This window comes from Pararge aegeria, chromosome 5 (genome assembly GCF_905163445.1).
Source record: "Pararge aegeria chromosome 5, ilParAegt1.1, whole genome shotgun sequence".
Classification (NCBI taxonomy): domain Eukaryota; kingdom Metazoa; phylum Arthropoda; class Insecta; order Lepidoptera; family Nymphalidae; genus Pararge; species Pararge aegeria.
The window spans coordinates 15622985-15650323 of NC_053184.1; the positions used below are offsets into that span (position 1 = coordinate 15622985).

The 27339-nt window shown below is 34.8% G+C and overlaps 2 protein-coding genes across 4 annotated transcripts; both read right to left on the reverse strand.

Moving 5' to 3' along the window:
• Positions 1-1123: 1123 nt before the first annotated feature.
• Positions 1124-3553, reverse strand: LOC120624115 (protein rtoA-like). 2 transcript variants are annotated; one of them, XM_039890470.1, is made up of 3 exons: positions 3424-3553; positions 2336-2469; positions 1124-2299 (listed from the first exon to the last, which is right to left on the reverse strand). In XM_039890470.1, exons 1-3 carry the CDS (start codon positions 3495-3497, stop codon positions 1254-1256), a joined length of 1254 nt encoding a protein of 417 aa, XP_039746404.1. In that variant the 5' UTR covers positions 3498-3553; the 3' UTR covers positions 1124-1253. The 2 variants fall into 2 exon arrangements, with proteins under 2 accessions (XP_039746404.1, XP_039746403.1); XM_039890469.1 differs by having other exon boundaries at positions 1124-2469.
• A 9254-nt stretch (positions 3554-12807) lies between these two features.
• On the reverse strand, positions 12808-25964 carry LOC120623743 (protein qua-1-like). 2 transcript variants are annotated; one of them, XM_039889945.1, is made up of 9 exons: positions 25815-25964; positions 24799-24843; positions 24121-24192; positions 23020-23277; positions 16349-16384; positions 16073-16267; positions 15328-15648; positions 14586-14963; positions 12808-14060 (listed from the first exon to the last, which is right to left on the reverse strand). In XM_039889945.1, exons 1-9 carry the CDS (start codon positions 25880-25882, stop codon positions 13982-13984), a joined length of 1452 nt encoding a protein of 483 aa, XP_039745879.1. In that variant the 5' UTR covers positions 25883-25964; the 3' UTR covers positions 12808-13981. The 2 variants fall into 2 exon arrangements, with proteins under 2 accessions (XP_039745879.1, XP_039745880.1); XM_039889946.1 differs by lacking the exon at positions 15328-15648.
• Positions 25965-27339: the final 1375 nt, after the last annotated feature.

The following is a 27339-nucleotide window of genomic DNA, read 5'->3' on the forward strand; positions in this document are numbered from 1 at the left end:
AATCTAAAACGTCTTCGAAACCACCGCAGCGTGGTCCGCACCGCACCGCAGGTAGTGTCAGTAAATAAGATATGCCAGTAAATAAGATATGCCTTTTGCACATGCCAGTAAATAAGATATCAAAATTTTGAAATTATATAAAAATGCCTAGTTGCTAGACCTATATAGTAGTATCGTGAACCTGTCCTGGGGTTGTCTTCTTTCCTAAGATAGGTGAATGTGTGTATGGCTTAGATCCAACTCAGCGGTTGAACCAGACTAGCTAACAAACATCCACACTTTCACATTATCCCTCATCATACTGATCATCATTATATAAACCCTTTATACCTTGTCAGAGTGACAGTGCAGGGGTCGTCGCAGCGAGTAACGTGAACGTAAACATTACTATAAATTATCCTTGCATTTGTAGGTTGATAGGTAGTTAAATATTATATTTTTTAGGTATTTTAAAGATTTCTAATTTAAGAGGAATGTGTAACGTCCATATAAACTAATAAGAATTTCGAGACGCAAAGATAATATTTCTGATATTTTTTCTAGTTTGTGAATTATAAATATAAATAAATAAATAAAAAATAGGTAAGCCTGCAACCATGTTAGACTGCATTATCGCTTACCATGCAGTGAAGGGCTAACTGGTAGTGGAATAATAAAGTGAAAATAAAATGTTACCCGTGTTTTAAGGCGGTATTTTATCTTTATATTTTCCTAGCAAGGTTTGCTACCTTCCTTTCTTCCTTAGTTGGTCCAGTTTTAAGACCGTTTGCTTTACTCAGATAAAAAGCAGCCTATGTTAGGTACTCTTCGTCTTTTAACTAACTTTTTGCTAAAATATAGTTGATTGATTGCTTAGAGCGTGAAGCAAGGACATACAAACACACTTTCGCAATGATAATACTAGTAAGGAAGGATTATAAGTATGAATAAATGTTTGTTTGATGAGTCAATAGCCACAGATAAGTATAAAGTAATTTGATGAGACTCGTTTATGCGCATGATGTCGTTGATAAATTTAAACAAATCTTATATTAAAAAAATAATAGTTTATTTTCTTTATTTATTATTAGAAGTAGAAAAATAAATACAAGTATATTATAGTACAAAATAAATCTTTTTTACAGTTAAATTTTAATGATTATTATTATTTTATAATACAAAACAAATAAAAACACGTGAACTTCATTTATATTTTCCCTTCCAGTACCAACATTCAAACGTTGATTATCCGCAGTTAGGCAAAATCTATTATATCAATTAGTACTGTCCCCGTAATCAGTACCTTGACCTCCAGTAGTTTGGCCTACAATGTAACCATCACGTGTGCTGCGATAGCTGCTACCTTGGTCAACAGTAGGAACACTAGCACTGTTGGTGCCTTCACCATACCTGCTTTCTTGACTACCAGTATTATAACTAACCCCACTGCTACCTAAACCATAGGTGCTTCCTTGACTACCGGTATTATAACTACTATCACTGCTTCCTACACCATAGCTATTACTTTGACCACTAGTAGGAAAGCCAGCACTGTTAATGCCTTCACCATAGCTACTTCCTTGACTACCGGTACTATAACTTCTATCACTGCTTTCTATTCCATAGCTATTACTTTGGGCTCCAGTAGGAGAGTCAGCACTTTTAGTGCCTTCAACGTAGCTTCTTCCTTGACTACCGGTATTATAACTACTGTCACTTCTTCCTACACCATAGAAATTACTTCGACCTCCAGTAGAAGAGCTAGCACTCTTAGTGTTTTCACCATAGCTGCTTCCTTGACTACCGGTATTATAACTAATATCACTGCTTCCTATTCCATAGCTTTTACTTTGGCCTTCAGTAGGAAAGCTAGCACTGATAGTGCCTTTACCATAGCCGCTTGCTTGACTACCGGTATTATAACTACTATCACTGCTTCCTACACCATAACTATTACTTTGACCACCAGTAGGAAAGCCAGCACTGTGATACCCTTCAGCATAGCTACTTCCCTGACTACCGGTATTATAACTTTTATCACTACTTTCTATTCCATAGCTTTTACTTTGGCCTCCAGAAGGAAGGCTCTCACCTTGCCCACTAGTAGTATAACCAGCAATGCTACCATCACTGTAGCCTACATTAAAGCCATCTTGGGCTCCAATAGTAAAGCTAATTCCACTATCTTCACCATTGCTGTTGCGATGGGCTCCAGCAGCAAAGCCTCCACTGCTTTCGCTTCCACCATAATTGTAACCTTTACCATGTATTTTTCCAGCATCTATATTGCTACTACCACCATCACTTCTTTCAGCATTGTTGCTGCCACCGTTAGCACTCCCTCTTCCATTGCTACGACTTCGAACTTTAGTTGGATTTCCACAACTTGGACATCGTCTACCATCACCTTCGTCATCGTTATCATTGCTGTCATCAAAAATATCTTCCCATTTCTGACCACAATACGTTAAACCCAAAGGTCCCGCACCGCTGCAATAGAAAACTCTTATTAGTTCTTATAACATTAGAAATTACAATATATTAATTGCTAAGTACGTAAAAATGGTTTGAATTTTATAAATCGAACTGAGAATTAACAATATTTCTTTAAGTAAGAGTTGCTACATAATTTTACAAAACGTTTTTCCTTAATAAATTAATAAATAATAATAATAATAAAATCTTTTATTTGGGATAAAAACAACACATAGCAATTAACATATAAAGTACGAGTTACACAAAAAAAAAAAGTTATCATTAACAACTTAAACTTTTTAAAAATAAAAGAAAGGTTCTTAAAATTATTAAAAATTCCAACAATTTTTTATTCAATTTATGATTCTTTAAATTTATTAAAAGAAAAATATTTTTAAATTCATCATCATCATTATATACTCATTACCGGCCCAGTACACGGTTCTCCTCTCAGTATAAGATGTAGTCCAGATCGCTAGCTAGATGTGGATGGGTAGACTTCACACGCCCTTGAGAACATTATGGATGACTCTCAGGCATCGTTGTCTTCTTACACCGCCAAAGAAAGTGATATTAAATTGCTTAAATTAAAAAAAAAACGATCTATCACCGCAAATAAGTATATAATACTTGAATAATTTTTTTTTAAGAAGGGGTTAAGGTCCACCAGTCTGGTCCAGTGCGGATTGGTGGACTAGATCTCTCAGGTTTGCAGGTTTCCTCACGATGTTTTCCTTCACCGTTGAAGCAAGTGATATTTTAATTGCTTAAAACACGCATAACTCAGAAAAGATCGAGGTGCGTGCAAGGATTTGAACTTGCTCCCCCAAAAGTGAAATCGAAGGCCTACCCACTGGGCTATCACCGCTTCCGGATCAATTACTTTAGGAAAAAAAATTTACATGGTTTTAAATAATAAACGGGTCACCGTGATAAGATGGAATGCACTATTCCATCTTATATACTAACCATGGCTTTTTCTTCGCGCTGGCCAACGAAAGTACAGCGACGACGCTAATATAAAATAGTAAAGAAATATTCATATTTACTATTATTCAAACTCAAGTAGCCTAGAATCGTGCGTCTGCTTTAATAAACCCTTGAATACTAAATAGTTATGATCGAACTTGTGTTTATATAACATTAAGTATCATAATATATTAACATTACAAATCGAGGAAAACCTAACATCGAATACCCAGAATCTTATTCATTATTACTCACCTCGTCTTCTTTATCAATAAAAAGGTCAAACATAACCTATTGTAGTCAACTGCTGGACTAAAGTATTTTTATCTAAGTATTTATTGTATGTTATATTGTTTATTATTAGTTTTTTTTTAATATTTATTATATGCTAGAAGTATTTGTGTATATTTGTTTATGTATTAGTATTTAGTTATTCGAATGTATTTATTTTATATTTTGTACCACCTGCAGTTATTTTTCCTATTTTTTTTTCCTAATTCTAATGTTGCCTGACAGAGATCGCTACTAAGCGATAAGGCCGCCTTTTGTATTCTACTTCTATTTTTTTGTTTCTTTTTTTTCTTGTATGTGGTGTACAAATAAAGAGTTATAATAATAATAAATAAAGTACCCTAAAGGAGCGGCATTTTGGTAATATACCGCTGTGTTAGCCACTTTGCTAACCGTCTGTATCGCGCGGTATCCAGTTTAACAACTAATCTACCAAACGGGCCAGCGTGGTGGTCTTAACCCCTTCTCATTGTGACAGGAGACCCGTGCTCTGTACTGGGCCGGTGATGGGTTGATATGATGATGATGATGATGACAGCTGGTGAGTCCGACTAGCACTCGTCTGGTTTTTTTATAGTTTAGGTGATTTTTAGAAATTTTCAATGTATTAATATCCTATGTCATCACTGCTGGGCTAAAGGCCTCTCCCAACGGGAGGGTTTGCTATAATCACCACGCTAGAAGACGGATTGGTGGGCGCAGTAGATGGTAGTAGTAGCAAGAAGAACACTGCTGACCGTTTTCTGTTATATTCCCTTAGTCTTCTGGTACGACACACACACGGGAAGGGTGTGATGACAAATGTATTCCAATCTGCGAGCACCTATAATACTAAGACCCCAACATTCTGTTCAACAATTTCAATTAGCTCCGATGTTTATAGGTAATCGATATCTGAGTAATAAGAAGGAATTCAAATGAAAATTCCTACATTTAAAGTTCAAATAGGACTAGGTAGTTATATGGAGAGACTAATTTAACTAAAATAGGTAAAAATTAAAAAATCAAGTAATCGAATACTTCTTTTGGCGCGTTAGGGAAAAATTATGATTGTAAGTTTTTACTATACGCGCGCAAAAAACCGACACCCTGAAGTTAGCTATAGTCAACATTTTAGTATTTCAAAAAATGTACACTTCCAATTGTCAAAGTCTGCGGGCTCATTCCGGTGATTTAATTAAATTGTACAAAAATCTCAAATTTTAATGTTGATTGAAACTTTGTTGTTCGATATAGAGATAACTAGATAATGCATTATAATAAAACTATGTATTAAATATTAATATCAATGTATTAAATACCTTGTTTCTATTGTTAGTGTCTATAAATAAAATGTTTGAAACGCGTGTACATAAGTACACACACCTTTTTTATATATTTATAACCTTATTTACACAACCCTTATTTACCTGTATTGTCTAATTTTAATGATAAATATTTTTGGAGATCAAGGACATAATGCTTCACAGATAAAAGCAAGTCGCAAGGCATATGGGACAACGATCGAATGCATGCGTAACATCCTACTTATACTATAAATGTGAAAGTTTGTGAGAATAGATATATGTATAATGGATGGATCGGTGGAAAAATGTTTGTTACGCTTTAACGTCACAACGAGTGAACCGATATGGCTAAAATTTGGCAGAGATACCTACAATACTGTCTGGAATAGCTCATAGGGTTTTTTTTAAGTTTCTGACCACTGCGATGGAAAAGTTGATGATACATTTATTACAATAATAATATTATTTATTTTAATACTAGCTGTGCCCAGCGGTTTCACCCCCATCAAATCGTAGTTCTATTAAAGCGTATTTCCCGACGAACAAAAAAAGAGTGTGCGCTTCTTAAATTTCGAGCGTAGTAAAAATAGCGATGCAACTTTATATCATTATAATCAACTAATGTGTGCGGGTATAATATTCACTAGCGGACCTGCGCGACTTCGTTCGCGAATGAGTCGACTTAAAAAAATAGTCATATGTCCAATATAAATGAATCCTAGCTTGATCAATTTATCGCCCCCCAAACCCCTTATATACTAAATTTCATGAAAATCGTTGGAGGCGATTCCGAGACTCCATTTATATATTGCTCGTTTAAAGATATAACAAGAATTGCTCGTTTAAAGATAATATATAATATATTTATATGGAACTTCAATCACTCATTACTAGAATTTTTCAATCACTTGAACATTGACATTATTGTCTGATTGATACATAGGTATACATGTGACGTATGTGGTTTTGCTGTATTTACACCAAAAATAAACCAAAATGCATTCAAATCCGTTTTGTAGATAGACAGACAGAAAAAATATTTTGGGTTCTTTATCGATGTTTTTGCTATGGAGCTTTTTGCGATGGAAATTGTAATGTACGGTCAGTTAGTTTTATTATAATTGGTATAAATATCTATACTTATAATAAAACTGTAACTGGAAGATTTCTGTACATTTAATATATTTGGAAATTTTAACCGGGGGATGCTTTATAATCGATACTGAGTCCAAAACTGATTTTTATTTAATTTTTGTCTGTCTGGCTATCGGGGCATCACGTGAAAACTACTGAACGGATTTAAATAAAATTTAGTATAGGGGTAGCTGGTATCCCGGGTCAACAGATAGGATACTTTTTATCCCGATAAACAATAAGTTTATTTGACAGTGTGTACTGCCAAGCATGTATTGTCTAATTTTAATGATAAATATTTTTGGAGATCAGGAACATAATGCTTCACAGATAAAAGCAAGTCGCAAGGCATATGGGACAACGATCGAATGCATGCGTAACATCCTACTTATATTATAAATGTGAAAGTTTGTGAGAATAGATGTATGTATAATGGATGGATCGGTGGAAAAATGTTTGTTACGCTTTAACGTCACAACGAGTGAACCGATATGGCTAAAATTTGGCAGAGATACCTACAATACTGTCTGGAATAGCTCATAGGGTTTTTTTTACCGCGGAAAAGCAAACAGCTTCTCCAGAATAGGAATAGCATCGCTATTTTTTCCGCATTTGTCTTTCAAAATCCGCGCAACGGAGTTTTCGATTGATGTGGTTTTTTGGTTAGGCATAATTGAGATATTGTATATTTAAGCTTTTAAATTTTGTTTTGTTGAACGAGCTAATCTCAGAAAATAGAAAATGCTGTTTCGGTTTTTTTTTTTGGATTGCTAGTAACAATTATGGCTATATAACATCATGCTATGACCAATGGCTATCATTAATGAGAAATGTTGCAAAAACTGCAATAAATATCCTTTTTGAGAGATTATGATGCGTGCGATGCGTGAACGGTAAACGGTTACGCGAAACGACGGAAGTATGTAGTATATCGGAATTGTCGGAATTGTTGTTTCTTTAAAGGTCTATAAAACAGTCCGCGACAACATACGACTATTTTTGGAAGTCGACTCATTCGCGGACAAGTCGCGCGGGTCCGCTAGTAGATAAATAAAGATAGCTAATTAAGTAGGTACGTAACAATAATACCGGTCGACAGGGCAACTTTTTTAGGAATTCCAATCCAGCCAATTATGCACTGCGATTTTATAAATTAACACACTTATTTTAATCTCTGTTGGGAAATCCTTTCTTGTCTCTCATATCATGGGTTTTGCTCATTGACTTATCAGTATGACTTGTAACAGTCGTCAATGTATATAATGGCAAGCTTTGAAAATCAGCTTCAGTATTCCAAACTCATCAGTATTGAAATTAGTTCTGTTACAAAAAGAGCAAAAGGTACGAAATATGCAGAAATATCTAGTGCTAATTTGCAGCGTTATCGCTTTATTTTCAATTGTGCAGGCAAAACCAAAACCATGGTAAGAATTATAACTTTTCTGACCCCCTAACGCAAACACAGATGTGTTATAAGTTTAATCAATGCATCTGGTAATCTACGAGTATGTATTTATCTGTGTGCCTATGTATATTTGGGTTTGTGTATCTATGTGCCCTTATATCAGCTGTGTTCTTGTGTATCTTTCTGGGTATCGTAGCTTCCAATAAATATTATAAGTACATTCCATTTTACTTCAATAATAAATAAACATCATTTCATAATTAAAATATTTGTTTTATAAATATAACCTAAAATAAGCTATGTATAACTAAATAAAATTTAAAACGTCTTCGAAACCACCGCAGCGAGGCACAGTTCCTAAGATGCTGGCAGCATTGCCCCTTTGGAAGGCCAAACTAATTTGATCACCGGTAGACTCGATAGCCCTTTTAGATAATTCTTTGAAATGAGCTCGTGCCTCCGGACCCGACGATCCCAAAGTTTCTATTCCAAAAGGCACAAAAATGACACTGCTATCCGGGTTTCCATATTTACCTCTCTTGGCCTGCTCGGCACTGGTAGTAGCTACAACCACCTTTTACGCGGTGGCCTGGTTGTGTGATGCAGCTAGGGTTTCGACACAAGTTGCATCCCACATAAGTTACCTAACAACTAGCCAAGTCTCCAAGGAATGAGAGTCATACCATCAGGTCTCTTGCCATCGCTCCGCGCCAAACCAATAGGTTCTAATACAGCTGGTACGTAAACGGTAGCAAGAGATCGTCGGATGATGTCGTTGATGGTGCTATGGTGAGAGAAGCGACCAGCGCTTCTTGAACAGGAGAGTCAATGGTGACCGTAGGTGTCACCGCAGTGGCATCGATGAGGCTGAATTATAGAGGCGCCAAGCTTAAGACCAATCACCACTGACAGAGTGGTGTGGTCTACAACATAGTGCCCAGGTTAACTGAAGGTAGAGCATGTACCCAGTGGCCGGACTCCTTAGCAGAGAGAGCATGAAGAAGAGCCCGGTCTCTTTTAGATTTTTTATACGAGCATTTGGTCTAAAAGTGTGTCAAAGGTTTTTTTGCAAATAATGTCGTCCCATTGTCTCTGTGAAGAAAAAGAAACCGGCAAAATACTGGGACTAAGAGCAGACCAACTATTTCTTGCCTCTGCCAAGTATGACACCTCTTTTACTTTTATTTTCTTCAACTAAGAATCAAACCTGACCACTGACGAAAATAAAAGTGTTGTAATAAAGTAGGTATTTTCTTCTTACAGCAACGGTCTAACGTACTGTGGCGCTGTCCACAGTACGTTAGACCGTTGCTGGGAAGATTATTGGGATAGCGACTATGGCAACGACGACAATGGTGGTGGGAATGGAGGTGGTAACGGAGGTGGGTCTCATGGGAGAAACCAAGGGGGTGGACAACGTGGTGGTCAGGGTGGTGGACAGGGTGGTGGACAGGGTGGTGGTCAAGGGGGTGGACAAGGGGGTTGGCAAGGGGGCGGACAAGAGAACGGTGGCCGTCCTTGTCGGACCTGTGGACCATCGACTAATAACATTGGTAACGGAAGAAATAATTTCAATACGGTTTACATGAGACAAGGTTAACTATTGTTAAATTTATAAGTTAATACAAAGATTTATATTATAAAATTCGATAAACACAAAAAAAGTATAATATAATAATATACAATAAAATATAATACAATAAAATATTGATGCTACAATTCAAATGTCCTTATTTATTTCATAATCGCAATATTCCTTCGCTAGTGCTGAAAAACTCATCCCATCCTTACTCAACATTTTATTAAAAGACTGGCTTACAGAAAACAAATGACATATATTTCTATAAAACAAAGCAATAAAAACGAAGCTCTCCATAAAACTAAACTAATCTCTGGGATGAGAATAGCGGTTTTCACAGAATCAAGGGTGTGTAAGAAGATGTAATTAGGTGACAATAAATTAAATAATGAATAATTATTGGTACTTTTTACCACGAAGTACGATCTATAAATTATTTTTTGTTTTTCTCAAAAATGAAATTTAAAAATGAACGGTTATAGCAACAATGATTTAAATAGTAGCAGCAATAACCGTTTTTAAGGCGTTAATAGCCACATTGCGTTTTGTTTTCTTTTATTTTTCGTTGATAATCAACAATCTGACAAATATTTTCATATACCATTTTAATCAGCCTTAGTAATAAACCTAGGTAAATGCTGCATTAGTGCCCTAGTGCAGGACATACGTACCTCATTGAAGATAATATATTTTATAGCTTAGACCCTCCACGCTGCTCCAATGCGGGTTGGTGGGTGACAAGTGCTATTTAAGTAGTTTATAGCGAAACTTAAGCCGAACTGACAAAATATGTGTTACGGCCCCATCTTCTGACTTATTGTGCATTCTTATTAAAGCGGAAGCGGTGATAGCGCATTGGGTAGGAGCTCGACTTCACTTTGGGGGGGCCGAGTTCAAATCCCAGCACGCGCCTCTAACTTTTCTATGTAATGTGCGTTTTAAGTAATTCAAAATATCAGGTGCTTCAACGGTGTAGGACAAGATCGTGAGGAAACCTGTAATCCTGAGAGTTCTACATAATGTTCTCAAAGGTGTGTGGAGTCCACCAATCCGCACTGGGTCAGCGGGATGGACTACGGCCTTATCCCCTTCTCATTGTAGGAGTAGACCCGTGAATGCCATATCATATTAATGAAACTATACACAGCAGCGGGAACACAGATAAAACTTAAGGTTAGGGGCCAAATACCGCCTTTACAATATTATCAATATATTATATTGAATATTTTAGCACAGGGAAAACCTGGTATGTAATGATAACCTTTGACCGCTTGATTTACTGACTTAAAGTGTTGTGGGGATAAACATTGCTTATCACAAACAGTTTATTACTCGATAGCACGCCTGTACCTACAAATTTTATTTTTTCTTCTTATTGTTTTTAATCGTCGTAGGTACCGCTTATTGTAAACTCGGGGCAAGTGATAACGACGTTTTAAGAAATACTTTGGTTTGACCTAATAATAGTAAGATGACAAGTGTGGATCATTGTATCAATGCACAAGCGTTTCATACGACGTATTCATCACACTTGCGAGGAAAACAAACCGCAAACCAAGTAGACAGATGATATTAAAAGTATTATAAAGAAAAAAAATATAAATTTAAAACATCCCATGGTATGACGCTCATACCTTGAAGGCTTGGAAGGTCACTTCTGTGGGATGCAACTTGTGTTGATACCCTAGCTGCATCACACATCCAGGCCACTTCGTCAATGGTAGGTGCGGCTGCTTCCAGTGCCGAGCAGGCCAAGAGGCGTAAATATGAAAACCTGGATAGCAGCTTCATTTTTGTGCCTTTTGGAGCAGAGACTTTGGGACCGTGGGGTCCGGAGGCAAGAGCCCTTTTCAAAGAATTATCGAAAAGGGTTATCGAGTCTACCGGTGATCCTAGAGCGGGAAGTTTCCTTGGCCAACGAATTAGTTTGGCCATCCAAAGGGGCAATGCTGCCAGCATCTTAGGAACTGTGCCTCGCTGCGGTGGTTTCGAGGACGTTTTAGATTTTATTTAGTTTTAAATAGTTTATTTTAGGTTATATTTATATTTTAAAGCACTTTATTAAATAAAAATATATCCCAAACATCCCGATCCCTATCCCTACTAATATTATAAATGTCAATGTAAGTTTGTTTGTTACGCTTTCACTCAAAAACTACTTAACCGATCCTCATGAAATTTTGTACACATATTCTTGGAAGTGTTAGAAGTAATACAGAATACTTTTTATCCCGACATTAAGATCGGTTCCTTTGGGAGAGGGGATGAAAGTGTTTGCCAATTTTACACCATAACTACGACAAATTACAACCGATTTAAATAATTATTTTTGTACTATAGAGGTTATAATATGTGTTTAATTTTGCCCAAACTTTGTGTAGATTTGATGAATGTAGTTGGAGACAGAGGACAGAACTCCTCAGCGGACAACAGCAAACCCCTAATTTAAGTCTGAGCGATACTGAATACTTTAAATTTTTTTAGAACTACAACTAAATTGAATGCCAAGTCAAAAAAAAAAATCAAACGCAGACGAAGTCGCGTGCAACAGCTAGTAACTAATAGTTGTATAGCAAACTTGTTTTTTGTTTGACAAAATTGTTCTTCTTTTATGCTTTTCAGTGTGTTCGTTTGCAATTATTTTAGTTATATAAACCAACTGTCAACTGCTCATAACCTTTTACAAAATATTATTTTCCCCCAGCGGAGCATTAATGGTTGAGGAGATCCCTGCAATGGTGAAGTTCCATCAGTTTGCACCTTTATTGTCACGAATATAAATTTAAGTTCAAATTCAAATTGTTTGATTATGAACGTAAGTTAGATTTATAAATAAATATTTCCTTTATTATATTTACTATATTGTATACAGTATACGTTGCTGGCTGTATGTCGGATTGCCTTAGCGCGTAAAAAAATAAATATTTTTATTCATTATTTCTCAGAACGTTTTTGAAAGTTTATCCTGTTTTTTTCCTAGCAATTGTGCTGAGACACGCATGCTTGGATTAGTACACCCTTGGCATAAAACCGCCTTGAGTGCAAAACTAAGTTTTGCATATTTTATACATATTATAGGAAATTCTTCCCATCTTGAGATTAAATTAACTCTTAATTTCAATTGATCGGTATAGAAGTCGGTCAGGGTTGCAAATGCCGATATCGCCAAATCTTTGTGAATATCGAGCAATCACTATGAAAAAAGGGTAGACAATATATTTGTGTTTATCAAAAGGTGGCTGTTTACATTCGTACTGCGTTTCAACTGATCAACGTCCATTGATGGACATACTCGTGGGTTTCATGTAGAGTCCTCGACATGCAACGTGTCGTTCTGTTTGTATTTAAAACCCAGGATGGCGCATGTGTTCCAGGATGCTCCAGGGCTTGATTCCCGGCGGGGAAAATATAAAATTTCCATTTTTTCTGGTTTGGTCTGGTGTCACTTTATAAGGTACGCGTCGCGTAGCGCAGGTATAATGCGCGTGTCGGTCTTTTATCTTCAATATGGTCTTAAGTAAACACTTAAATTTTTTTGAATTCGTTCGTATAAAATAACAAATATGCTAATACACGTTGTATATCTTTAACTGAGGCTGGCTAAAACTACAAGATATATTAAGATATATATATTACCTATTTATTATATATTAATTATATAAAAGAATCATAGAAAAAAAAGTCTCAAGTCAGTTGTATATTACTTTAATTTAGTTGTGGAAAGTTTGAGATTTTAGAATGTAAGTATAATCTTTTAGTTGCTATTATAATATAACATCGTTTTTGGTGGTTATAATCAATGACTTATACCGAGGAGATTCCTATATGTTTTTGCAAGATTATCAGCGTTACAAAAAATATTATAATCTGTGAATATTGTATCAGTAAAAATAGCAGTAAATAATAATAAAATAAACAAATATACTACGACAATACAAACACCGCTCTCTAGCCCCAAAGTAAGCGTAGCTTGTGTTATGGGTACTAAGATGAAATGAAATAATTTCATGATATTTGGGACAAACGAACGAAGCGAAGACGAAGCTCTAATATAAGATGACCTGGTTTTACTACAATAATAATTATCATTGTTCTTAACAATTACCTTGATGTTTCAAGTGACATTTACGAAATAATTTTTAACTTATCAATAGGTATATAAATTTAATTTATAATTATTCTAAAATCTAGCGTCTGTACTTGTATTTAATATAAAAGAAAACTCATTATGTCATAAACACAGGTCTGACTAACAAATTGACCTCTGACAAAAGGGCAATAATGCCCGTATCTTAGGCCCTATTTCTCACTGCTGTGAATGAATGAATGTTTCGAATAAGTCTTAGATTTTAATTCGTTTTATTATGGCATATAGTTTATTCTTGTATATAATAATTTAAAATATTCCTAAATTACAGTGCACATGATATTAAAAATAAAATATAAATAGCTAAATAAAAAATTAGGGCTCCGTACCCAACAGACGTCAAAAGCTTCGGTTTATAAACGATAATACATAAAAGGATAAATTTAATCCTAAAAACACACTATTTATTAAAGTTAACATTCTCTAATAAAAACATCAAATCATAAGAATCTTCGGACTACCTAGGCGCTACCATTATCCAAGGATTTATATAATTTTTACAAACTAATTTACTTTTACAGCAACAGCTCATTTTGAGGCGATTGAATTCAGCAAACAATAATAATTAAAAGCTCCTTCCAAGCTGAACCGAGTAAGGTTTGACTTCATCAGTTTTTATTTAATTATAGTCTATACATATATATAGTTATAGCTTGCGCCCGCAACTTTGACCCCGTTTTGCTTGCTTACAAAAAAATTTACACTAGGGGCTATCCCTAATAGGGAAGATAAACTGTGTTTTTATTGCCCTCGCCATTGCCTACATTCAGAAATCCGGGGTTCCAGTTAGCATGCCTGTAAATAATAAAAAAAAAATTAGTACATGGGTTTTTATTTGTTTAGTATAAATATGTCTAGATTAGCTGCCTAGTTATTCAGAGGATAGCAAGTTCAAATAGAGATCACGAGGGATTAATTACCAGTCATTTTTCTGTCATTAAATTTACAAGGTTGCTATCGTGGTCCATAAAGTATATAAGCCAGTTTGATGTTTATAACGCCACTGCTGCGTACTGAGATTAGGCTTAAGTACTTCATTCAAGTTTCAACTTTTATTGCTGCTTTTTTTATCCCATCATTATCGTTATCAACACATTGCCGGCCCATTATAGGGTTAGCGTCTCCTCTCGAGACAGTGCTTGTGCCACATTTTGATCTGTATCAAAAACAGTTGAACCTGCTTTTGATATATACCAAATTCAAAATCAATTTCAAAAGAGGTTTTGGCTAAAGTATTGAGTTTTTGGTTGAAGCTTCAACTTGATCGAGTTCGATCCCCTCGATGATGACGCTTTTAGTTATGAATTAAATGATGCATACCTGCCACCATCTTGATTACGGCTTCGGTTTTTGTTCGCGGTCATGTCTTTACCGGCTTGGCCCTTGTTAACATTTTGACCGTCGTTACTAGATTGCGTCTCAGTACCGAGGCCTTTGTCACTATCATAATTAATGTCACCGGGGTTCCATTTGACACCATTAGGGTCAAGATCACCACTGGGATTCTGAACACCATTGGGGTTTTCATTGTTCTCTACATTACTATCACCCTCTTTGTTTTTGTTGCCATACTGGTTTCCGTTTGAACCATGGTTCCCGCCACCAAATTGGTTTCTATTCATACCTTGGTATTGGCCACCACCTTGAATTCTTCTACCATTAGGGTTTCCGCGTCTAGCCGGATTTCTCTCTTGCCAACTATAATTAAAATTTTAATATGATGAGAAAGAATAGATTAAGGTACGATCGTAAGGTACGTGAGGCTTCGTATCTTTGTAAGCCCTTAATACAATTAAGATAATAAGTAAGATAAGATTTTAAATAACTGCCCTGTGCAATTTCCAATAAGCATAAGTTGCTTTAATCCGCACCAACTAAACAAATCAATATAGCGAATTTAAAAAAAATCCGCAAAACCTCAAAAGTCCCACGCAAGTTTTAAATAAATACTGAAATATCCATGAACAACCAGTCAATCTAAATACTTTCTATCCTAAAAACTTCTACAGTGCATATTTTAAAAGTTGGTAAATTATTAATTGTGAAATACGTTAAAAAATACCTTTCGCCATTTCTATTACTGCGTTGATTATTATTACCAGCTTGTCCGCTGTTAACTAGGCCCCTATTATCATTTTGACCCTCGAAACTAGATTGTCCGCCTTCAACACCATGATCGACGTCACCGCGGGTTTCTTCAAGAGATTGATCCTTATCATTATTATTATCTTGAATGATATTGGTGTTTCTGTGTATACCTTGGTTTCCGCTACCATATTGGTTTCCATTTTTAGCTTGGTTTGCGTCACCATCTTGATCAAATCTTCTACCATAATGATATTCACCGCGATTGACACGTCTGTCAGGGTTTTGGTCCTGCCTTCTATTTATAATGAATTACAAATAAATAAATAACATTGAAGAAGCGATCTATAATTTTCGAATTATCAATGTGCTTCCCTGAGCTAGTTAACGAACTTATTGGTTTGGTAAAACGATGTAAGAAAATGTTTGTACATTTTTTATCAAGTGAAGCAAAGCTAAGGGTTGACTTCGCAGTAAAATTGAACTTTGTCCGCCTGTCTCAACAGCTCAACACAAAAAAAATAATATCAACAAAGTTTTGAAATAAAAGTGTGAAATTATACGTTTATTACTTCCAAAAGCTTGGTTAACAATATTTTATAAAGTTCAAATTGCCATTACTTCTTAGCACCACTTACTAGATTATTATCATGAATATGATTATAGCAATCTTAATTGACGATTATTCATTATTTAGTATTTAATGAGCCAACGAGAATTACCTTACATCTTCTTCGTTGCCATAGGGTCTATTTCCACTATGGTACAAATCTATATCATCCGGTTCACCAAAGTTAGCAGCTTTGAATCCACTCTCAACACTACTTGGAAATCTGACATCATAGCCATAATGATATCTGTTCTGGAAGCCGTAGTTTCGATATTTTGGTAACCATCTGGCAGCAATTACGTTTTTCCTAAAATAAATCCAAATTATAAAATACCGCACAATTCATAGTGTAGGCAAATGCTAGTTGTTAGCATTATATTGTTCATACCTTCCCGAGAGTTCTTCATTGCTGTCTTCATAATCACTGCAAAGGAATAAAAAACAAATATTATTAACATTAATTATACATACCGATACTTGCTAATGTTATTTTTTTTTAATTGCCTTTGTTTACAAAAAATATACTATACCTATGTATGTATTTCAATGTCCAAATTTATCTTTACTTATGTATACTTTAAAAGTAATTAAGCTTGGAGGCGCTAAGCTAATGAACACAGTCGGATTTTAAAATAAAATTTAAATAGGGCTAGGGCTATTTCTCAACAAAGTTTATTCATAGAAAACAAACACAAGTCGCTGAGCATTACTAGTATTAAAAACTTAGTAAAAGAAGCTTCGACCAAAATATTTTTAGATTTACAAATGATTAAAAAAATATAGTTCTATATTGTTACTATAGTGTTTTCAGTTGGAGGAAATACACAAAATGTGTAATTTTAAAATACATATAAAAATTTAGTATGCATTGTATATTTATTTATTCAGATAGATAGATAAGAAAATGTTGAGAAAACAATATTTTTAGAATCCCAAATACCTATTTTTTGCACGTTATGTCCTAGTAGGGTCGTGCGGGTTATAAGAAAATACGACACAATACAATAATTATTTCGTGGCACGCATGCTAGCCCTATAGGCCATAGAAGAGAGTAATTTCTCCTTTCTGAACTTGTTTTTGATTATAATATGATTTTTTACATATAGATTGGTCTAGTCAGTACATATATGAAAAATTTAATTTATGTCCATAAAAATATATCAAAATTTAAAAAGAAAATGCACTGTAACAATATAAATATTAGAAGCAAAAATAAACTCGTTCTGCAGTTTACTAGGCTACACAAAATTGCAAATTCATTCAAGGGCAAGTGTATATTATTTTATAACAAATTACCAAATGAAATCTTTCAGATGTCTCTCAATAAGTTCAAAGTTTATATAAAACGTAAGCTTACAGAAAAATCCTATCATAATATTAAGGATTATTTAAACGATAAAAAAGCTTGGGTGTTAATTGCTCTAGCTTCATAGCTTAATATAAATTTACTGGAAGATGGTGATAACAAAAAAAAAAATTACCCGGCTAAGTTTGTTGTGGGCTCTTCTTAGACCATGGCGCGTTTGGAACCCTCGTAGCTTTAGATTTAAGTTGGCGAACGAAGTTATCACCATCCCGTTACAATTATGTAAACAAATATGTATGAGCGCTTCATAAGTGCCTGTGATAGGCCTACATGAATAAATAAATTTCGAATTTGAATTTATTATTAGTTTGACAGATTGACTTTAAAGTTATTTATTTAACAACTTTATTGCATAATGTAGGAAACACACACAGGAAACACTCACTTAATTATAAAAATGTGCAAAAGGCGGCCTGGCCTTGTCACTAAAAGTGATGTATTTCTGGCTACCTTAACTAACGGAATAAATAGAAAAAATAATATATATAAATATATACTTCTATATGTACGTAAATACACATACATACACAATTAGTATTAACATATTTATAGTGACAAATAGTACCTCTTTACACGACTTTAAAAAATCGCCAGGGACTTAAAACGTCGAATGCCATAAGAGGTGCATTTCACAGCGTTGTCGCTTTTACAGTAAAGGACTCCGAATAACTGCGAGAGTTACATTTTACCAATCTTAGAATATTTTCTCTGGTGGATCGCTGAGAGCCTTGGGATGTGCGCAAGCCCAGAAATTGGAAGCATTCTTTAAGGTGGATGGTGCACAAGGATGAAATAGAGTAGAGTACAGGATAGATAATACATGCAGATTACGCCAATGCCTTATAGAAAGCAAATTCAGTTTGTTCCGCTACTCTGAGATATGATCAAATTTCCTGAGGTCAAATATAAATCGAATTCATACATTTTAGAGTCGCTCCATATTATAAAGAAGGTCCTCAGTCAAGTCTAGATCACAGTTATTACAAATTTGAAGAAATACCTTTTTTTTTACTCAGTTATAAGTAAAGTTAACTGTATCGTTGGTCTACAAGTTTTATTTTGACTATTGATCATGAGGTCGTTGGCTTTGTTTTAGTTTTTGAATAAATAATTAATTTATGATATTGGGTATAATTTATCCATGCACCTGTAAACTCGAGAGCTAGCGTTTATTTACGACTTATCCTCTTAGCAATACTCGTATGTTACTAGTTTTCAGTACTACGTCCATAAGAGTTAATTTAGATGTCATATATATATCCCTACGTGGCCAGTGGTGAGTTACGGCTGTGCAACATGGGCCCTTGCCCTTACTATGGGCCTCATAAAAAGGCTCAGAGTCGCTAAGCGGGCGACGGAGAGAAATGCTAGAAGAGTCCCTTCGTGATCCAATCAGAAATGAGAAGTTCAGTAGAGGAACTAGAATTACTGATGTAGCTCAACGACATATTTTGAAGAACCGATGGACGTTGGGGTCCTAAGGTACTGGAATGGCGACGGTGCGCTGTCGGTTCGTTATTGGTCGAACGGACTAGACTAGACGGACCGACGATATCAAGCTAAACGCTGGCCAGCGGCCTAGGACTATGGATTTTGGAATGCCCTACAGAAGAACTATTGATACGATTATATTGATAATGATATTTCTGTAAATAATTAAAAATATATGTAGTGGTATGAAAATAAAATAAGACTAGGATTTGAATTCGGATACCGTCGTCTACTGTTGGCTACAATGAGTATTCAATTGTTGTGCAACGAAAATACCACTACCAGATTGAAATTTAAATAGGTATTATCATTTTTGCTTGATATAATTACAAGATATTTGATTTTTCTGCTCAAAATATCAGTTAAACGCGCTGCCATGTCAAGTCGTATCGGCAATTACCACCAGATGAGATCAAATCTAAGGCTATTTAAAAAGTGAATAAAAAAGAGATGGTCTCTACACGATATAATTAGAATGACCACGACAATAACGAATATATAATATGTCTTTTATTGAGAGAAAGAAGTACAAATAAACAACACACAAACACATTTGCACTTTTATAATATATATTAAAGTTCATTCACTGTTTAAGATATTTTATATTTTCTCTATGTTTGATTTATCTTTTAACTCTTTTAAAACAAACATTATTTATTAGGATTTCTTAGTATCGAAACGTTTTCCATGTTTTTGTCATTTTTCGATTTTGATGATGAAAGTTAAATAGGGCGAGATATTACCGATTTTTTTAAAGAAAATTCCTATTGCTCCAACTACTATATCGATATCGGTAGTAGGTTTTAAAATCATGTACGTATGTTAGTATTGCATTTTATTGAACGTCTATACAAAAGCGTTTTTTAATTTACTAGATAGATTCTTAATTTTCGTCTAAAAATACTTTATTGCTATTAGCGACACCGTTTCCGATATTATTCATTCTGCATCGCCTGCAACTGTGTTTGGGTTTCTTAATATATTCATCCGAATCCTCTCCACTTTCACTATCTCCCTTACGTCTGAAAAACAATATAGCTATTACGTGTCTTAATTATTGTGTAATTTTCTGCTTGTTGTTTTTTATTTATGTTATATGTCAAGTGGTGTAAAATAAAAGTATGTGTATTCATTTATTTGTGTGTATTGTCGTAGTATATTTATTTAAAAAAATTAAAGAGTTAGAACTTATAAGTTTTATTATTTCTTTGGTAAATGTATTAGTCCTACGTATCCAAATTGCTGCTGCTATGTTCTTGGTGCAAATTGTATATATTACTAGCTGATTGTATTTATACACGTGTTTACTAAAGGTCGTAAAGTTAAACTGAGTAAGCGGTAACCATAATTAAATTTTTCATTACTAAACGATGCAACCAAATAACCTGATTAAAAAGGGAACGTTTATTTACACAAAGTTGTCTTACCAATAAATCTCTTTTTATTCGTAACAAACGCCTATGCCTGCCTGTATATTATATGCCTGTAAATGCTTTAGAATGTTATTATGACTAAACGATGACTTGTATTTTTAGTTCTAAGCATTTTTTTTATAACAGGTTATTTAGTCAGTGCACGCGCTCAGATACTAACAATTTTTGTACTGTAATTTTATAGTAAGTGATTTTATGTGGTTCGAAACATAAAAGGTAACAATTAATTTATTATTTTTTGTAAACAAGCTATTGGTGTTCGTTTAAAAAATAAATACACTGATTTTTATTTTTAACGAATAATATTTGATGCCTAAAAATGATTGAAACTCATTAAAATTCTAATAAAATGCCACTGATCTAGTAAAACGCCAGTATTTACGTAGAACATATTATTTCCGTAAGAAGGCGCGTGCAGACAAACAGTTATTGTACTTTTTTCTACTGGCTTGGTTTACAAATACCATTATTTCAGGCTGGAATTAAGTCGTTTCAGTTAGTTAAGTTTACTGAAAACAAGCAAGGAAACAAATCTTTCCTTTTAAAATATTGGTACAGAGTACTATAGAGGTGTATTTTTACTATAATTTCATCTAAAGGTTTCTTCGATTATATTTCTTATTATTTTTGAGTTTAACCATTGTCATAATGTTGTAATCGCAACCTATATATATATATATATATATATATATATATATATATATATATATAATACAGCAAATATATTTTTCTTAATTCTACGTGTTGTATCTTAATTACCAGGTCACTCATTACGTGACGATTTAATGCGTACTATTATCAGTGGCGGTACTACCATACAAGCCGAAAAGCCGGGCTTTACAATAAATATCTCTTTTAAATTTTTCTTGACTATTACGAAATGAAATTAACAAAATAATTAAAACTTCATAGCAATGAGGATATAAATACAATGTTTTAACTTTTGCTCAATAATGTATATACTCTTTGTCTACTTTACTGCAAGCCCTACGTTACTCTGGCAGGTAGACTCTGTGGTAGCAACCAGCCGAATGGCGCGGCGCCGCGCCGAACTATCACTATCGCGCTCTTCGCGTGTCTTCGTACGCGATCGGAGGTCCCGCTTTGTCTTGCTCACACTCATTTGCTTATATGGGGCTTTTATTTTACTGCTCTCTCTCATATAAATTTTAATGTATTAAGCAGAGACAATCTAGATTATTTAATAATTTAGTATGGAGATCAAATCACAGATTGCGAGTTGAAGTTAGTGAAGATGACCAGCGAGCGAATTGAAACAACTTCACGCGTGTTATTATTTGCGTTACAACTAGTTGACACTTGACAGATTCATTATTATTGATTAGTAACTAGTTAGGAGTTAATTATTGTTTTTTGAATAGTAAATTTTACTGGTTTGTTTTCTTACAAATTATAGTAAATATTGTTAAATATGAGCTCAAATTGTGTGCAAGTTGTTTCTGTGGCGAAATAAAAAAAAAAAATTGGCGAACAACAGGTAAATTTTTTTAATTTAAAAATTGTTTGTTGGCTTTGCATATTTTTTTTCTAATGAAAAGAATAGTTGGAACGCGGCTGGTTACGACATAAATTACCAGGCATCATAAGAATTAAAGAGAGCAGAACTCAAAGAAATACTTGAGATTTCTATGATTACTTTTTAATTTTGACAAACATTGCATAGAAACTTCTTTATCATAATTCGCGTGCGTTTGTTGATATTGTTTGTCATTTAGCACAACAAGAATGGTGACTTAGAGATCATGACGAGTTAAATTTGTCCTTTAGGTAACTGGGCTTGCTCAAACTCAAAACCCTAGGCACGCCACTGACTATTATCTATCATTTATGAGACTCTAGCTGTGCCTGCGAGTAACTCGGCATAGATGAAATTCCTATAACACTAATTAAAAAAAAAACCCCGACAAATTGAGAACCTAGCTCTTAAGGAGTCGGTTAAAAACGTGCATTTAGTCGAGTTGACATCACTCTTGAATTTCTAACCGGCAGATCGGTGGCGGCAAATCGGCATACAGGTGCCACCATCCCCTTTCGGATGTCGTGCGAGGTGAATAAGCAGCAGCAGTAGCTTCTCTATGCTCTTTTTTGCGATCACTAACTCGTCTGACCAGCTTGATGATTACGGGCAAACCCTTCCGTCCTTTCCCTGTCCCTTCTGGCTTTTAGTCCAGCAGTGGATTGATGACATAGGTTAATGATGACTGCCCCGATAAATTAAAATTGCTAAAAAAACGCCAACAATATAACAACTGAACAAGTGCGAATCGGACTACCCCACCGTATATGGTTTAAATTTCAACTAAACACAAACAACGTAATCCTATAAGAGTTCTGTTTTCACTTTGAGGTACGAAACCCTAAAAGAGTGGCTTGACTACCAAAAAGTATTACTGATAAGCAATAAGGTAGCTTTTCATTTGAATCTTATTTATTTTATAAACATAGCTCAGCCAGTCGCGAAGCTGAAATGGCAATGGGCAGGGCACATAGCTCGGAGAACCGATGGACGTTGGGGTCTTATATTGCTGGAATGGCGACCCCGCACCGGTAAACGCAGCGTAGGTCAGCCTTCAACGCGGTGGACAGATGACATCAGGCGAGTCGCTGGGAACCGCTGGAGTTAAGCGGCCCAGGACCATGGATTGTGGAACTCTACAAAAGACCTATGTCTGGATATAGGTCTTTTGTAGTTAGTGGACGTCCATTGGTTGAAATGATGATGAATTTTATAAACATGCCATGTTACCTATCTTCAGCACTGTTTTGGTTGCCTCGGCCACCTGTATATCCACGGCCACCTAGGTTTCCTCGGCCGCCTGTGTTAAGACCACCTTGAGGTCTGCGGCGGGGTTGATATCCACGTCCGCCTTGGAATCTACGACCGCCTTGATATACTTCGCCACCTGGATTTATTTCGCCACCTTGTTCATCAACGCCTTCCTTTGCTTCTTGATTTGTGTCAGCGTCTTGGTTTTCAAGGTCTACACTGATTAAACCACCACCACTGTAAGCAAAACACATTTAAAATGTTGCTTAGCGTTAGAAATACCTTTTTATATTTCTTAAAGCTTTGAGCATTTCTTTTTTACATAATAAATGTATCTAAAGTCGTAACTGCTATTTGTTAAATGAAGAAATTTAAAAACATTTTTTATTTACGGATACCAATTCAAAACTGTCATGTTACAAAAAAATACCAGTAAGCTCTAGATGGTCAATCTTTGGTAGCATTGAGAACTGATGTTTTCCGTTTAGACTAGACTATACGGAAAGCACCAGTTAATAGGAAGAAAATCTATTCCTGTCTTTCAACCATCTAACCATCTTCTTGTAAATAAGAAGGATCCACACACAGGTTAAAATTAAAAATAAAAAAAAAACGTGTGTATGCTTATGTACACGCTTTAGAAGTTATTCTTCTTTCGTGTAACAAGATAAAAGTCTTTTCAAAAATGTTATCCTTCTACGTTTGTAGATAAAACGACACCAACAATAGAAAAAGGTATTTAATAAATTGAAAGTTTTATTTTAACGCATTATCTAGTTATCTCAGTATAGGAAAACTAAGTTACACTCAACATTTAAATCTGAGAGTTTTGTACTTTTTGTAATTAAATCACTGGCATGAGCCCGCACACTTTCACAATTGAACACTATCAAACCTTTTTTTGAAAAACTTAAATTTTGACTATAGCGAACTTCAGTTTGTCGGTTTAATGTAACGGTTTACTCTCATTATTTTTCCTAACGCCCCAAAGAAGTGTAACTTCAAAAACGTTTGATTTTAAAATTCCTATGCCATCACATAAATTCTAGGAAAATAATGTCTTTATTCATGATATGTTACCTTTTTCTTGCAGTGTCTCCGGCATTACCACCAAACTCTTCCACACCAAAATCACTTGCTCCATTGTTGTCACTATAAAAAAGTCATTAATTTTAAAACCTTTTACTATGAATTGAATGAATGAATCTAGCTGCCTGGTCTTATAAATTCTTAGATAAGTAAGCGATTCCAGTAGAGGCTATGAAACGTCGTGTTATCTACAAAAATAAGCCATACCGATATGTGGTCTGTTTTCACCTTGTTCCTATTTTAAAGGTAATTTTTCAATTCTGTTTCTCTTTATTTATAACAGGAATGCCCAGAAAATAAATTGATGTTTTCAAGATAGATGAATGTAAAAGACGTGTCACTAAGCGATTTAGAGTTAGGGTACGATTTCGCGTGTAAACCGGTTTAATTTAACTGCCGTACTCCAACATGTAGTGGATTAAAAAAATAAAAAATATTGTGCGTGAATCATTAAAGCTGCACAATAAAGTGTAAAAACCAGAATAGATTTGGATTTATGGGGTATCGTTAGAATCATTAACCATTAAACTGGCTATACATATTTTGAAACAATAAGAAACCAATATGGCGACTCTATGGTGGCATTTTCAAAGCATTAGTAGTTCCTTTTATATTTTCTTCGTCAAAGTTAAACTCACGTTTCGAAAACTAAACTACATAAATACATACCTTTCAGCGACTTCTTGGTTTCTTTTCGTTGGATTACTTCTGTACCTGAAAAAATATTTCATATGCAACTAATAAGTGTACTTGTATATGTTCGAAATCCATATTTTTTTTATTTTACTTTAATAATGAGATAGTTGTACGTAATAAATTGATTGACAACATATAAATTGTCTCTACTTAGCTACCCCGTACCCAGTGGCGTGCAAAGAGGGTATGCACAGGGTATTCAGATGATATAAAATGAAGAAAATCTCTAGTACGAGTTATAAAAAACTTAAGGACAGGCATTGTAAGAGTTATAAAAAGCCTACCCTCAAGTATTTATAACTATCACTGGATATTTTCTTCCTCTTATATCATCTGCATACCCTGTGCATACCCTCTATGCACGCCACTGCCCGTACCACCGTTAAATATAACTGCCATAAGCCTAACAAGTTAGTTTGCCCATAACCATCTTAGACTGCAACACCACTTACCGCCAGATGAGATTGAAGTTAAGGGCTAACTTGCAGTGGAATTATGAAAAAAAAAAACATGACACACACGTGTAATAAAGTCACAGTAAAAAATGTCTTTATTCAAATAAACCTATATGTATATGCGTTGATGCATTTTGCATAGATTATATGCTGTATTAAGCCCCTCGTAATAATCACTTGACAGTTTAATAAATCTTATTCTTTGGACATCTATTATTTAAGTTGTTACGATAAAACTGACAACAGTGACCTGTTTTTAAAATACGCTATGAAAGAAAAAGCAGTTTTATGTTCATTTAATGTTTACATAAATTCCTATGAATTCCATTTATTTCCGATTTTTCATTTTGCTAACTTCTGAGGAAATTACTTTTTTCTTCGTTAACTGTATGAAACATTTTTGAGAACCTGTGATATGCCAATTTGATGAACGAATGTGCTAATTACAATCCGAACCGTTGGTAGAGTCACTACAAACAGGCTGGCTTGACCTACTTGAAATAAATGAATTTTGAATTTCGAATTTTAACTTACCATGGTGTAGCTTCGGCTATTGCAAATAATGCAACAACGCAAAAAATAAAAAACCGAGGCGCGTGCATCGTGTCTCTTCACTCGACTATTTATTTACCTACTGACAAGTGAGGCTGTAGCAATACTCATTTTATACAGAAACTTTTGAGATGATAACGCTGGGTTCAGTTGGTACGCTTTGTATGTAAACACGTAACAGCCGCTTCAACCAAAAATAATTATAATAATGTAATTAAGACCATTTTATCCTCATCAATTACTAATACTTGTTATTGTTAGTGGAAAACTAACAATAACAAGTATTAACTAGTAAATTTTAAATTAAAAATTAAATTTTTGATTTAAAATTTACTAGTTAATACTTGTTATTGTTAGTTTTCCACTAACAATAAAAAGTATTAGTTAATAATTAAAGTTAAAGTTAAGTTAAGTTAATACTAAATTTTTAAACGGTATTTATATTTTAACTGTAAATTTTAATGATAGGTTACAAAGGTTGTTTTAATTCTTTACAATCACTTACCACCAGGCACAGTGCCTGGTGATAAGTGATAATACAGTCTAAGTTGGTAGCAGGCTAACCTGATAGGGATTATGGTATTCGTACCCCTAATCGGTTTCTACGCGACATCGTACTGGAACGCCAAATTGCTTAGGGGCACGTCTTTGTCGGTAGGGTGGTAACTAGCCACGGCCAAAGCCTCCCAAAAGACCAGACCTGCGAAAATCCAGAAATTTTCAGAAATTTCCAGAAATTCCCAAATTACGATTCCCGGCATGGGAATCGTACCCGGAACCTCACTTAAATTCACAGCACTCACCGTTGCGCCAGGGAGGTCGTCAAAAGCTGGACCTATATTAGAGTATAAAACTATTTAATCAGACTAACATACTGCGTTAATTGTTTTTTATAATACTACAAGTTGACCTTGACTACAATCACACCTGATGGTCCGTGATGATGCAATCATAGTTGGTAGCGGGCTTACATTTAACCCATTCCCCTAATCAGTTTCTAAGCGACATCATACCGGAACATTGAATTGCTTAGCGACACGTCTTTGTATGTAGAGTGGTAACTAGCCACGGCAAAAGCCTTCAAACAGGATTTGTTACCAGTGCGGTCCTAGCACTTTAACTGAGTTTTTGACTTGTGAATCTTTTTATTTTCAATAAAAAAAAAATTCTACGACAATACCCACATCGCCATCTGGCCCCAAAGTAAGCATAGCTTGTGATATCGGTACTAAAATAGCTAACTAAGCTTCTATGATTCGATGGCTCATTAGCGCAGTGGGCAGCGACCCTGCTTTCTGAGTCCAAGGCTGATGATTCGATTCCCACAACTGGAAAATGTTTGTGTGATGAACATGACTGTTATTAGTGTCTGGGTGTTTATATGTATATTATAAGTATTTATGTTTATTTTTATGTATAATATATATATTATTCATTAAAAAATATTCATCAGTGATCTTAGTACCCATAACTCAAGCTACACTTACTTTGGGGCTAGATGGCGATG

Excerpts from the sequence above, each read along its gene's own strand:
- LOC120624115 (XM_039890469.1), bottom strand. The coding sequence starts at position 3,497 with ATGAATATTTCTTTACTATTTTATATTAGCGTCGTCGCTGTACTTTCG. Across the intron at positions 2,470-3,423 it reads AGCGCGAAGAAAAAGCCATG|CGGTGCGGGACCTTTGGGTT; the intron begins GTTAGTATATAA and ends TTTCTATTGCAG.
- LOC120623743 (XM_039889945.1), bottom strand. The coding sequence starts at position 25,882 with ATGCACGCGCCTCGGTTTTTTATTTTTTGCGTTGTTGCATTATTTGCA. Across the intron at positions 24,844-25,814 it reads ATAGCCGAAGCTACACCATG|GTACAGAAGTAATCCAACGA; the intron begins GTAAGTTAAAAT and ends ATATTTTTTCAG. Across the intron at positions 15,649-16,072 it reads GGCAACGAAGAAGATGTAAG|AAGGCAGGACCAAAACCCTG; the intron begins GTAATTCTCGTT and ends CATTATAAATAG.